Consider the following 15,414-nt stretch of genomic DNA (forward strand, 5'->3'; position numbering starts at 1 on the left):
CTGACACAGTCTCTCATTTAGAGAAAACTTCATATAATATTACATTTGGAAGCCCAGAAATGACAGCCCTTACTTCAAGCAATGATGTTATACTATACTTCACTCTTTATATCCCCAAGACTGCACTCTAGAATAACTCTATAGATTTACAGATAAAGAATGTTTACGGGCATCAGACGTCATAAAAGATGCTTCATAAATGTAGCATCTTTCCCTAATTAGACTAAGAGACACACACTTGAAAGAAAAATGTACTTACCAGTTCAACTCTTCCAAATCCTCCGACTCCCAGCGTGTCGATGATATTGAAATCACATAGCTTCAGATTTGAGAAGAAGGCACTCTCAGCTTCATATCTAGATTTTGTCACATGGAAAAATGGAAAGCTCTTAGTTGTGATGAAACGACAATTTTGCAGCATTACCACAGGATGGTAGAACATTGAGAACAATCTGCTGGCAGAGAATCCTTCAGAGGAGGCCTAGACTTTGTTAAATAAATTGAATGTGTTCTGGTCCCAAAAATCCAAAATAAAAATGTTGAGATCCTATAGTTTCTCCATGTACATCAAGTTAGAAACAATAAAATTGGAAGATGCTCGAAATAATTCCAGCAAAGCACATTCTGCTGAAGCTTTTCTCTTTTGTTACCGATTTTAATCAGTAATCTTTCAAGGCAAGGATAATAAGGTGTTTAAGGTTTCCGTATCTCATTATCTGAGTTATCTCCCAAACAATCTCCTCCTGTGCAGTTGGCAAAGATTCTCCAGATGGGAGGGTTCAGAAGTAGTGAGCCAATAAAAATCTCCAGATAGAAATCACATCCTGTTTTCTATAGGGAAACACTTCATAGCAAATCCCACAAAGGGATTCGCTCTGGGACTTAAGTAGTTGTTACCGATTTAAGGAAGTATTTGAGTCTTGCTCATGTACATGTAAGATCACACTGCCAGTTGTTGAATTATGTAAAAGACAATTCTGAAACACAGCCAAAGATGATACAGTCTGAGAAAAAAAACACAAGAGCGTGTGAAAGTCCCTCATAGATCCACTAGCCTGCATGCAGATCCAAAATTAGCAACATGTGGTATGCCCTGGTATGTGAAGAAAAATTTGATGATATGCACTCTGGATAGGCAACTGGCAGCTAAAAAAAAGTTGACCACATGATCTCATAGTTGGCCTTTAGCCAACTCTATGAGGTAATTCAATGTGAGAGCCTTATTTGCTTCTCCCAATTTGAATGGAAAGATTTTATTTTATTCATATTCTACCGTTATCTTAATGTGACAACTCTTCATGATAAGCAGAATACAATTGGCTGAACGCACATCCAGAAATTCAAGCACGCCCATTCAGGTGTACAGAATGGGGTAGTAACAAGATGGGGGTAAAATCAGGAACAGAATGCCAGCAGTTAGTATTTGGGACAGAGGAGTTGTGTTGGAAAACTTGCATGTTAAGAGTGATTAGATTCGCAAGGGTGGTTGAGATCAGAACTGGCCATATATTAGGGAGGCTAGATGTTGGGCATCTTGAGGGCGTAAAGAATTCCCTAAAAATGCAGGTAAATAATCTTCATACAATACCAGTATCTCAGCCTGGAGTTACACTGGAAAGTCCATGTTCTCCTGGCAATTCCCAACAACAGATGCCTCCAGGACAACGTGGTCCAAATTCCCCCACAATGCTTCAGAAAGAGGGTTACATGGAGAATGATGTTGTCCTGAATATCTTGACCCTGAAATCACACTAGGGTCACAAAGAAGTGTCCAGTTCAATTATGAGACTGGCACTAAACTATCTGGAATAGTCACCATCATGATGAAAAAGCAATACCTTGATATTATATTTATGGATAATGGTTTTTTTATGGCCCACACTCATTTTGGATCTTTTGAGAGCTTGACCATCACTATGATGAGGAATTTCATGACTTGGAAGACTAGTGCTTCGAAGAAGTCGAAAGGGTGGATGTGGAGAGGATGGTTCCTATAGTGGCGGAGTCTAAGACCTAAGGGCAGAGCCTCGGAATAGAGGGATGTCCATCTAGAATGGAGATGAGGAGGAATTTCTTTAGCCAGAGCGTGGTGAATCTGTGGAAAATATCGCCACGGGCAGCTGTGGAGGCCAAGTCATTGGGTCTATTTAAGGCAGAGATTCATAGATTCTTGATTAGTCAGGGCATGAAGGGATACGGGGAGAATGCAGGAGGTTGGGGCTGAGAGGGAAATGGATCAGCCATGATGAAATGATGGAGCAGACTTGATGGCCAAATGGCCTAATTCTGTTCCTATATCTTATGGTCCTATGGACTCAGTTTCTAATATTGTGCTAGACCATGCCTTTCTACAATGATATTAATTAATGGCCTTAATAAATTGCTGGACAGATTAATACACACTGGATAATTACAGGGCAGTACAGGGTGGAACGTGCATCATATAGCCCATGCACGGCATTAATAATGTGAACTTACTCACTCTCTACTTGATACAAATTCCTATTATGTTATTTAAAGAGCAGTGTTTTTCTTCCCAGTGTTCTTAACAATATGTGTACCTTGAGTAAAGTGATAAAGATGGGTAATTTGGTCACTTATCTCATTGTCGTGCGTGGATACCCGATGCGCACAAAATAGGTACCGTATTTTCAATGCTTAATGACAAAAAAGACAAAAATACATTCTTGCTGTAGATGTTTTGGCAGATCTGAAGGTTATGAAAAGTGCTATGTAAACGCAAGCCCATTGCTCCTGTTCCTGCCCTCCTCTTCCAAAACTGCTAGACAAGCTTCAGCTTTTAATTTTGAAACTATCTTGATCACCTCTCCCTTGCATTCTTACCACTCACCTCAAGCATCACTAAGATTACCTGTGTTCATCTCTTCCCTATCCCACTGGGCCAAGTTTCTCAGAGACATCCGCCTGCCTTAGCCTTGAAGTGGTGTCTACTTCCAATCTCTAATACTCTCCTTATATCCTACATGAACACACCTCCTCCATGAATTACATCTTCCATTCCCCAATCTTATTTGCACCAAATTGCTAATTTCTATTCCCACTTTTACGTTGGTGAGTGTCATATTATCTGCTGCCAATGTACCAGTCAATTCCACTTTAAATTTACCATCTTCATCCCCCTTCCTAATAAACAATTGCCCCAGTTTCAACATTCCTCTTCCTTTCATAGTTATTGATATGTTGTCAATTCATGAATCCACACCTAATTTACTGAATCCCTGCCATGATGTTGCCTCACAATGAAAGTTACAAATGTGACTTTAAGCCTAATAAAATCATTTTTTGTATCCTTCCCTATCTTAACATTGCACTTAATGTAGTTGAGCCTAACATTTCCATATAACATCTTTCAGATTGCTGGTGTCACATTTTTCAGGATCTATTTCTATCTTCCCAGTTATAGACAACAAAAAGAAACACTTGCAATAGCTTCCCTTCTCCCTCATTGACTGACAACTCCAGTGCCTTCCTGGAACTTGCCTTTTTCTTAGTTGCTCCTTAGAATCTGAAGGAATTTTAAAACTTTATGAATAAAGGTTTATGTAGTGGACAGAGAGTTAATTGTGCAAAAGTCATAAGGTCAGAAACCTGGCACAAGTTCCAGATTTAGCTTGAGTGCATCAGGCAGTGGACTGGAAACCTCCTCAGGAGAGTTGGGCTGCCAGAATAAAAATAGTCACCATTCATGAAGAGTGAGCATGTTTGCAATCTTCTAGTTTAACTACAGGCACAGTAACTTCATGAGTTCGTTGAGACCTGAAATCCAAACTGTGGCAGAAGCAGAGTGGAATTGGAGTGGAATTGAGAAGGTGGCACCTAATTTGGTAAGACTGAAACTACGTATCTGTTGCCTTGAACAGGACTGGACAAAGCTTTTTTTCACAGGACAACACACACAAAGTGCTGGAGGAACTCAGCAGGTCTGGCAGCATCTATGGAAATGAATAAACAGTCGATGCTTCAGGATGAGACCTTTCTTCACAGGAGTTGTGATGGTTTGTTGTAAGTTTCAACAGACTTACGTTCTAACGTTATCAACTTCAGCACTTTGGACCAACCTATTGTTACATATGCACAGAGCAAGAACGACAACAAAGTAGTAGAATTAAACAGATTTACTGAGTAATGTTGGTAATGGTACACACTGGGCAACTTACAATGTGGGAGCTATGAACTGGGTCTGGCTAGATGAAAGCATATACATACTTGAAAACCCGAGCAAAGACAGAACCTTCCTCGTGTCGGAGGCCCAATTGATTCACTATGCTATGAAACTGCCACATTCTCACAATCAATCTGACATGGGACAGCTATATACAATCTGCAGTTGACAGACCTCTGCCAGAGTGGTGATGCCCACGCAGCCACACTGTGGCATCCAGAGGAGGAGCAGGCTGGGATAGCACAGCAGTGTAGTGGTGAGCACAATGCTTTACAGTACTAGTGACCTGGGTTCAATTCCTGCCGCCGCCCGTAAAGGAGTTGGTACGTTCTCACTGTGAGCACATGTTTTTCTCCCACAGTCCCAAGATGGTTGATTGGTCATTGCAAATTGTCTCATGATTAGGCTAGGGTTAAATCGGGTTAAATCGGGGGGTGATCATCTTCTGGTATTCTTTCTTTCTCTTCCCACTTAGAGAGGCTTGGAAATTGGAAAATGTCACAATGGCCAATGTTGCATTTAAACACATAGGATTAACTTGGACAGAAATATGGAGATGATTGAACTGACTTTGATAAGTTTCACATCCTTTCCTTGCAAATGAAGATTGATTTAATTAAACTTTGTGAATAATTCTGACAAATAAGCAATGCCATTCCTAATATTCTTGAGTGGATTACTTAATGAAGCATTCAAGTCTTCAAATAATTTTATCACAGTTACAAAAGCACGTAAAAGCGTCTCAGGCAGTTTCCTTTTGAGAGACATCTGATCTCTATGTGCAGCAGCAAATGTTCAAACTGTTCGTCATTCTCCATATAAAGTTCTCAAAATAGTCAAGAATTGAAAGCATGAAACTTGATTTTATTTACTGCTGTGATAATGTGATAACAGTATTTAATGACTAGAGTAGCTGATCACTTAAATTTTTTTTAGACTATGTTAGGTAGAGCCTTTATCAAGAAAGTAATAACCCATGGCGGCAACCTGTCATTGATGGTACCTCATCTGTTGCACAAGCAAGGATGCTGATGAGTGGAATGTTTTTCTCTTTGAAAAATTGCTCAACAACTCAAAATATTGACTTCTTCCTCGTATCAGTTTCTGGTCTCCATGCAAATAATCCCCTTGAACCATGCTTTCAACTTTTATGAAGCAAACATAACCAACAAGCAAAGATTTGATGCATGGCAAAGTTGACTCATCCAGCTGCAGAGCAAAATCTTTTACCCTAAGTACGCTGCGCAATGTGTCTTCCACATTTTCAGACATTTCATCTATTCGTCTTTGAACAGAGTTGTCGCTAAGCAGAATTGCTTTAATTATTTGGTCCAGTGACCTATGGAAAATTGTACTCAGAACCTCTCATACAGTTGGCAGTTCTTCTCTAATTGTAAGGGGCTTTACAGATTTAGCAATGAGCAATGAAATGTTGTATGAAACACACAAAGCATGACTGTTTTGTTATGAAGTGCTGGCAAAGATGTCTTTAAGTGTTTTCCATTTCTGAACTAACAAAACTACTAACTATTCTACTCAATATACTTTTTCTAGACTATGGTCACTGCAATCTACAGCCTGTAATTTCTCTTTGGGAGTTGTGCTTTTAAACCATCTGAACGACCTGATGTTTTGGTAGTATCCTGAAGGATTCAACTAACTGGACTCTCAAGAATGGAGGTATGGCCATCGTGGCCATTCAGGCACAGGTGAAACTTTGGACTGGATTGAAGTGGCAGGGTCTGGGCCCGAGAGCCAAAAATGAACCAATGTTTAGCTGATTTAAGCGCTGAGCCAGATTGAAAAGATTAAGGCATCGAAGTGAAGGACAAACTGGTGTTCAGCTCTCTATTTCTTGAGACTTTACTCCCTTCAGTGCTGAACTGACTTTACCCCAATGAACACCATACCCTAATTCACAGGAATTGCGTCATTGCATTAATTACAGTATGGGAATCATACTAGTTAACACTGTACTACAGTAGTGAATGGCAATAATATGTGGGCTGGGCTCAGAAATAACACCATTTCTTTAGTCCAGATTTCTGATAATATGCCAAATCAGAAGTGTCACATTGTTTTTCAATAACTATAATGTGCTTTGACCAAAACCTAAGAGAACAGTTAAATAGGAAGAGATGCGGTGATTTTATGATGAATTATGCGACAACAAGGATGAAATGCTTATAATTCATCATCTTAAATTAACCCCATAATGCCTCCCTTGCTGCCAAGTGTCTGCTAGACCTTTTATCTTTACAGCCCCCTTAGAAACTCTCACCGCCCCTGGGGAACCACTGTCTTTAAATGTTACAACTGAACCTGCATCTACCATTTCAGCTGCCAGCTTGTTCCACACTCTGAGTGAAGCAGATCCCCCCTCAGATTCCCCTTAAATATTTCATCTTTCACCCAAAGCATGCGACCTCTAGTTCTAGTCTCATCCAGCCTGAGGTGAAAACGCCTGCAGGAATTCACCCTATCTTAATCCTTCTTAATCTTGTATACTTCTAAAAGGTCTCCTCGCATTCTCCTACACTCCTGTGGATTGTGTTCTTAGGATGCTGGCAGGAGATTGGAATAAGAAATTAGCCTATTGGGCCGGAAGACCATGCCTTCCAAAAGTTGTCAAAGTATCCTCAACCTTGAACCTCCACATTCACGATCCTTCCAGGACACTGCCAGAGATTTCAGAAGAAGGCATGAACAGTGAATTCACCAATGAAAAAGCCAGTCAGAATAAGTGAGTGCAGGGTGTGAAAGCCTGAAATAACATGAGGATCAAAGCAGCTCTCCCCGCCTAGTCTGCAATATTTATAAACGCTCCATTCCTGTAATGTTTGTTTGATCCTCCCACATCCCACAGTTGCACCTGTCAGGAAATGTGGAGGAGACTTGACCCAAAAGCAGAGCAGTGAAGACGATTTGGCAGTACACAATATTTTACTAATAAACTGCAAAATAACAAGCTACGAGGGGCCACAAAACAAGAGGAAGCAGATACTTAACATGACAAAGTAACTGAAGGCTTGGGAGCAACTGGTTTGGGTCTGGCTGGTTCGAATGAGTGAACAAGGATTATGGGTGTGAGCTGGGTTTAAACAAGCTACAGGTGATGATTTGGAAATGAGCGGCAGGTGACTGCTGTTAGCTGGGTGGAGACAGGAAGGTGCCTGCTGGTGCAGGCCTGACAGAACCAACCCCCGCCCCTATCTATGGCCAGCACCCAACAGGACAGGGAAGCTGGATGGATGAGGTGGAACTCTTCGATGAGTGATGGGTCCAAAATGAAAGTGGATGTCATCCAAGACCACTCCTCTGGGCCGTACCCTACCCAGCCAACCAGATACTGAACACCCCGTCCAGGACGATGTGAATCTATTGATTGGTGAACTGTGTGCACGGAATCACCTTCCACCATCCTTGGGAGGGGCAGGCCCAGGTGGGTTGAGTCGCTCATGGGCAATGGGCTTCAGGCAGTACATGTGGAAGGTAGGTGTGATCCTGAGGGATGGTAACAGCTGGAGACAATAAGTGACTAGTTTCATGCAATGGGCAATCTTAAAAGGATCAATGAACTGGGGTGGGAGCTTACATGAGTTGTTGCGCAGGGGCAGGTCTCGGCTGGATAGCCAGACATGGTCGGCCTGACTGCAATAGGCACAGCTGGCAATTAGAATGGCCCTCCATGCCCTCTCCCAAGCATTCTGGCACTGGCAGATGGTACCTCAGCCATTGGCTCCTCTGCAGGGAACAACAATGGTTGGTAGTCATGAAGCACTTCAAGGGGTCACATACTTATGGCCAAGGAGATGTGTAGATTGTGGGATAGTTCGGCCCAGAGAAGATACTTCTTCCATGTGGAAGGGTTAGAGGTGGCAAACCATTGCAGACTTCTCCATTCACTGGTTGTTGCTCTTTCTGACTGTCCATTAGTCTGCAGACGATAGCCAGAGGACAAACTCACTGAGGTGTGGAGGAGGGAGCAGAGGTCTTGCCAGAAGCATGAGACGAATTGAGGACCCCAGTCTGACACTATGTCCTGGGGGAAGCCATGGAGGTGAACTACATGTTGGAGAACCAGGTCTGCCATCTTAGCGGCTGACGGAGGCTTGGGGAGAGCGGACTGCATTGGAGAACTGTTCCACCATTGTCATGATCACCTTGGCCCATTGGAAGGTGGCAAAACCGTGATGAAATCCATGGTGATGTGGGGCCATGGTCATTGAGGTATCAGCAAGAGCACAGAGGGGCGCTGGTTGGAGGAATTGGACTGGCAATCATAGTGGGCCACTAGAAAGGCTTCGCAGAAAATCCAGAGACTGTTGTGCACCTGGATGACCAGAGAGAGGTGAGGAAGGGGCCCACTGGAGTGCTTCAGAGTACATGGCCACTGGCATGTACAAGCAGGTGTCAGGTATGTCGGCTGGAGCAGGCTCGCGCTGTAGGGCTTGACAGATCCTCTTCTCAAGGTCCCAGACGATTGGGGCAAGGATCTGGGAAGATGGAATGATAACTGAGGGTCGATCTCCATTTCAGCTGGGTTGTGACAAGGCATCTGCCATTGTGTTTTTGGAGCTCAGTCAGTAGGAGATAGTGAAGTTGAATTGCTCAAAGAAGATGGCCCACTGAGCCTGATGTGGGTTGAGTTGGCGAGTCTGCTGAATGGATAAGAGATTCTGGTGGTCAGTCCAAATCAAGAAGAGCTCGGTGTTCCTCATCAGCCAACGTATCCATTCCTTAAAGGACCACTTGATGGTGAGTTGCGCCCTGTCTCCTACTCCGTAACGCTGCTGTGAGAGTTGAACTTGTGCAAGAAGAAGGCGCAAGGCTGTGTCTTCCTATAAGGTCCTCGCTGGGAGTGGATGGTCCCGGCGTTCACCTCTACCACAAAAGGTCCAGAGGGGTTTAGATGGCCGAGAATGGGGGTGGTTATGAAGGGTATCTTGAGTTCCTCGAAAGTGTGGTCTGAGGCAGGAGACCAGATTTTCCGCTGTGTTAGGTGGTTTCTTGAGGGAGGTGGCAGGAATAGGTGGTTCCTGATGAAACAGCCATGGAAGATAGAGAGATCCAAAAGCTCGGTAGCTGTTTGAGGAAGCATGGTCGGAGCCATTCGACAACAGCACACACTATTTCTAGGTTCGTGGTTATACCTTAAGGTGGAAGGATGTAACCCAGGAAGGAAATGACTGGGGTGTGGAAACGGCATTTCTCTATCTTGCAATGAAGTTGGTTTTTCAAGGATATGCTGAACAGATGTGACAGGGTCTTGGGCTTCCTTGGGGAAGATGAGGATGCCATTGAGGTAGACAAACACATACCTGAGCAGCACGTCTCAGATGATCTCGTGAAGGAAGGCTTGGGAAATGGCTGGACTGTTAGAAAGTCTGAAAGGCATCACCAAATATTTGTAGTGGCCAGTGGGTGTTATGAATGCTATCTTCCACTCATCCCACTGGCAGATGAGGATCAGGTTGTACGCGCTCCATAGATCCAAATCGGTGAAGATCTGTGCTGCAGGGAATGCTTCAAATGCGCTATCCATCAAGGGGAGAGGGTAGCTGTTTTTAATTATGATTTTGTTGAGTTCACAATAGTCAATACAGGGATGAAGACCCCCATCTTTCTTCTTGACAAGAAAGAATCCTGCACTGGCTGGGGACTGGAACAGTGGAATCAAGCCATACTGCAGTCCTTTGGCAATGTAATCATTCACGGCTTGGGTGTCAGTTCGCGAGAGGGTGAACACATGACCTTGGGGTAGGTTGGTGCTGGGGAGGAGGTCAATTACACAGTTTTGTGGTTTGTGAAGCGGCAGGCTGCTAACTTCCCTTTCACTGAAGCGATGGCTAAGTCGTGGTCCTCTTGTGGCTGTTTGGTGAGGTCGAGAGGTTACTCCATCTCCATGGACTTATGCAGCAAAGTCAACTGAGGCTGCATGCAGATAGTCCAGCAGGTGGATCCCCAACTCAGCAGTGAATCAGAAGACTAGGAGAAGTGCGGGTCGTGACTGGAGAGCCAGGAGGTGACCCAAGATAAGAGAAGTGTTGGATGAGTCAGGATGGAGGAATTGGATGGACTCGCGGTGCTCATGTGAACATTCTGACCATCCCTCCCAGACCCCAATGGACATCTGCCAATGGCCATGATGCAGAAGGGATGACAGAAAGGTTTGACAGGGAGTCTGAGCTGCAGGTACCGATTCTTGTCCAGAAAGTTGCTTGCTGTGCAGGAATCCACCAGAGTCTCCTGTGTGCATAGAGCCATCGGGGTGTGGAGGAAGAGAGGGAGAGCGAGTTGGGCTATGGTGCTGCAAGGAGAGACTGGGTTGGAGCTTACCAGATAGAAGGTCCCCGAACTCTACCCGGTGGTGCCATTTTCCTGGATGCACAGGGCATTCGATATGTGGGTGACCTGCAGCTCCGCAGTAAGTGCACAAGTTGATTCTCCACTGATGCTCATACTCCTGGGAGAGGTTAAGGGAGCTCTCCTTAACTACGTGATGACGAGGGTCCTGCAGCCTGAAATGATTCTGGGAATGGCGATAGGGGTCTGGCTGACGATCTGGAGGGTCGTTCCATAAGATGCTTGTCAATTCGGAGAGCCAGAATGATGTGGCTTTTTAAGTAAGTGGGCATCTCTCAGGCAGAAAACTTGTCTTCCGTGCACTCCAAGAGGCCGTGACAGTAATGGTCCTTCCTCAAGCACTTCCACTTTCCAGCGCACACCACCCCCAGGGTGCTGAATTCCACCTCACCAACCACGAGGCTTGAGACAGCCAAAGTATCCGACCCACTGCCTCCTATCCACTTCCTGAATGGTCGAAAACCTGGTGCACCTCAATGGTAAAATCTTTATATTTATTGCAAACGGTGATTTCATTGTCCCAGTTAGCGGCGGCCCATGTCAGAGTTCACCCAGTCAAGAGTAAAGGGACGAAGATAATTTTGGCTCGGTATGTAACGTACAGAGGTGGCTGGAGCTCAAAGTGTAAGAAGCACTGGGACAGGAAACTGCGGCATTAGGTTGGATGGTGTCTGTATGGAGGACTAATTATGGGGAGAGTTTGGATACGCTGAGTTTATTTTTCCTGGAGCAAAGAAAGATAAGGAGTGGCCTGATAGAGGTAGGGGTAGAGTAGACATTCAGCGTAACGTTCCCCTGATAGGGGCATCAACATCAAGAGCGCTGAAGTTTAAGGTGAAAAGAAGAAGCTTTTTAAGCAATTGCAGAGGATAAGCTGGGCTGACCAGCCTTGCATCTAATGGAGTACAGAAGAATGTGAGGGGACTTGATTGAAACATCCAAGCTTATGAAGGGCAAAGACAGGGGGGGTGTAGGAAACATTTTATCCTGTAGGAGAATTCTTTAAATAGGAGTGTTTGTGAAAATTAATGCTCTGCTATTTAGGACAGAGATGGGGTGATTTATTTTCTGTCAGAGGGACATGAATCCTTGAAGCTATCTACACCAAACTGCAGTGGAAACATATTCTTTGTTTTCAAGCAGAAGCAAAGTGATTTTTTTTTATAAACAAGAGGATGGAAGGTTACTGTTGTGTGTTGGGAATGTAATATCAACCATATCTTATTGAATGGTTCAGGCTTGAGGAACTGAGTGCTTCAAATCTGCATTTGAATTTTTATTGAAAGGATCAGAAGATTAGGAGAGGCCAATTAAAATGGCCAAGAAAATCTTAAATATGTCTGTTTCAGGCACATTAAATCAACTGACACATAGCTTAAACATTTTTAATCTGATTGAGATCATTTTAAGTATTTAAAGAATTTATTTGAATCGATTAAGAAATGATTTCCATTGTAGGGTCAGATCTAGAGCAAACAGGAAAAACTTTAAAACTGGAATTAATTTGTGTAGAGATGCTAATAGGTAACATTTCCTGTTTGAAAGGATAATGGAAACTTGGACTCACTTCTGAGTATATCTGTTGATGACTGTTAATTGACATTTTCCAGATGAACCTTGATAAATATTCATTAGGCAAGACCATTATATCTATACATCACTGCTATCTCATTAAATGGGGGCGACTTGTTCAGGAGTGGAATGGCCTTTTCCTATTCCTGTACTTCTTAGAAGTACTCAGACTAAACACCCAAGTGAAGATTGCTCTGAAAAATTTAATTCTGAGATTTGTCCTCTTCTTTATTGGAGACACAAGCCTGAAGTTTCCATTAGCACTCTTTTTTGTTATATTGTTATGCAATGGAAAATTAATTTTCAGAGCAAAGCATCACTCAAAGGATTCTAATTGGCACTTCCCATTGTCCGCCTTGCAAGTCAAAGCAAGTTCTGCATCAGGGTCAAATGGGATGATAGCACACTGCTGTGCAAAGCTCCTTTTTGAAGGGAATGTGGACCACATTGTCCTGGTGCGCTTATTGTCAAATATTCATTGCAGTCAAACCCCATAATAAGGTGGTCTCAAAACCACTGTGTAGTACTTACGGTCAGGAGGGCGGGCCAGAGGACTCATTGATGCAATTCACCCCGCACCACCCGGCCAAAGTACAGGGAGATCCTCCAGCATTCAACATAACCATACAAACTCCCTGACTTCACAACCGGCCTGACCCTGCAGCTTCTCCCCACCACAACCACCAGCTCCAGCAGAATGACAATCTTCCTTCTTTCCCTACAGAGCTCTCCCAGATAATCTCCTGACTTGTGAATCCCTTCACCCAAAATGATCTCCCAGTCTCTGAATGCTTCATCCAACTAGCTCCACCACTGATCCCTCCACAATAACATGCCAGTCCTAGCACTATCTGCGAACTCCAGATCTGCAAAGTAACACACACACAATGCCGGAGGAACTCAACAGTTCAGGCTTGACTCGAAACACCGACTCTTTATCCCTTTTCATAGATGCCGCCTGAACTGCTGAGTTCATCTAGCGTTTTATGTGCAAACTTCAAATACTGGGCTTCAAGGCCCCTCTCTTCCATTAGTACCCTGCAGCCTCACTCACCACCAATTTCGGCCTGTTGCTGACCTCCCAAGACCAGCTCAAGAGAGGAGGGCTGGAAACAATGAACAGTACCGACTGATTTGTAAAAGGCTGCTGAAGTCAGGGCCGTGTATTCCATCTGGTGACTTGTGAGACACTATCGTCATACACCTCACCAGATGTATCAGGTAAACTGGTGTGAAGGCTGTGCAGTTACTCTATCACCAAGGTCAGCTTGGAAATGTCTTGTCCTTGTGAAGTGGAGCATGCCACACAGTAACTTGCTCAATAACTTTTACAATAGTGGGTTTATTGTGGGCTTGACAATATGATCATGATGAGAAGTTAAGGCAGTTCATCAATGGGGTACAGGAAGCTGAAAGAGGAACCACAGTTTACAAGGACAGAATAGACCCAGAGGAACAGAAGTTTCAGAGAGACAAGAGGACAGGATGCACGTTCGCCACCAAGGTATTCTACAGATTCAGTTATGATCAAACAACAATGGTGGAATACAGACAGAACATGTTGCAGATATTCAGCAGGTCAGGCAGCATCTGTGGAGAGAGAAACAGAGATAGCATTCAAGTTGATGACCTCTGAAATTAACTGATGGATTAGAAATGTAGCAGGTTTTAAGGTGTAGCAAAGCTAGGGAGGGGAAGAATGGAATAAAGGGAAAAATCAAAGGATGTAAAGCACATGTGATTAAACAACAAAAGGAAGGATGGTGCAAGGCCAAATGGAATGCCAGAAGGTAGGGTATAAACTGACAAATAAATCATTGCAGTAGTACAGTTAGCAGAGCTGCTGTGTCACAGTTCCGATGTTTAATCCTGACCTCTTGCAGTTTGCAGAATGTCCTGTGACCATTTGTTTATTCTGAGGGCTCCAGTTTCCTCCCCCATCCCAGAGATGTGCCAGTCAGTTGACCAGCTGGCCTCTGGAAACTACCCCTTTGCATAGATGGATAGTTGGATGTGAAAGAATGGGATAATCCTTTGCATTGACATAGGCTCGAGGGTTAAGTCGATTCCTTCTATGTTGTAAAGAAATATAGAAATAGGTGCTGTCCAAAAAAAAGGTGTTTTTCAGCTGAATGAGTTGCCATTCGTCAAGGTTTAACGTGCTTAGTTGGAATGGTATGAGAGCCTGAAAACAGAGCCATCAGGATGAGGAGGTTGGAGTGGGGGGGGGGGGGAAAGAATGAAGAGGTCAGAGCAGGATTACGAGGACAGGGAAGTGCAAGTGGGGATGAGAGGAGTGGTATGGGAATGAGAAATAGGTAGGCCAATGGGGTGGTGAGGCAGAAAAGAGATTGGATTGGGATGGGCATCATTCGTGGGCTGAGAGAACATTTAGAACGCAAATGAAATGGTAAGGGAATGGAAGTTTGCGGTCACAGTCATTGATGAAGCTAAGCCAAGCTTTTGTGGAATTTGCATTTGGTCTGTGCATCGTAAACTGTAAATACATTGTACTAAATTGAAATAGTGTGATTACAGTTACAGGTTATTGCCAGGTTACAAACACCCAACCTATGAACACTCCTAAATACAATCCAGCTCCATTAATAATAATAAATTCACAAGTCTGATGTATGGACATATACTTGTTCCCTCAAATGGCTGGACTACCTTTCCCTCTCTCTCTTCTCTTTTAATAATTGTTTTTTTCTTATCCGTCACTTGCTTTTGATGATATTCTTTATAATACTGTGGAGGTATGGTTACCATGATTTTTGTGTACTTTCTGAATTATAGACAAAATCGACTTAAGGACATCTGTAAAATTGGAACCGATTTGTAGCCTGAGTTGGCTTGAATTTCATTGGCAAGAATGCTGTACAAGGCATTCCACTGTTTAAAGCATGGGAAGGTTTGAGGAGTTGCCTCGGGTTATTGAAGTAACATTGTGAAATGGGAGGAAATGTGGTGTTAAGCTGTAGCACAGTGTGGGAATATGGTATTACGCAGATTGGTACATAGGAGGGGACAATGAGGAGGACCTTGGGAAGGAAGGAAATGAGCCAGCGTGCAAAGCAGCAAGCATTGTTACAGAAATGGCTGCAAACCGCATCAAATGGAATGCAGTCTTTGCTGAAAATAAAGAGAGACCTGCTGGAAGTACTGGTGTGTCAGCAAGCTAAATAGAAGTGGAAAAATAAACAAGCAGAATGAAACAGAACTTGTAAAGAAAATGGGCTGGGTGGAATTTTAGTCAATATATCTTTTGGAGTCAGTGGACTTGCAGTATGCAT

At 43.6% G+C, this 15,414-nt stretch overlaps 1 protein-coding gene across 3 annotated transcripts in view; it reads right to left on the minus strand.

Moving 5' to 3' along the window:
- prkg1b (protein kinase cGMP-dependent 1b) overlaps positions 1-15,414 on the minus strand; it is an 836,131-nt gene that overhangs the window by 85,810 nt on the left and 734,907 nt on the right. For all 3 annotated transcript variants that reach the window (XM_063071598.1, XM_063071596.1, XM_063071595.1), the window contains exon 10: positions 260-356. In XM_063071598.1, coding sequence (XP_062927668.1) covers positions 260-356 — 97 coding nt within the window. The remainder of the gene's footprint in view (positions 1-259; positions 357-15,414) is intronic.

This window comes from Mobula hypostoma, chromosome 19 (genome assembly GCF_963921235.1).
Source record: "Mobula hypostoma chromosome 19, sMobHyp1.1, whole genome shotgun sequence".
Lineage (NCBI taxonomy): Eukaryota > Metazoa > Chordata > Chondrichthyes > Myliobatiformes > Myliobatidae > Mobula > Mobula hypostoma.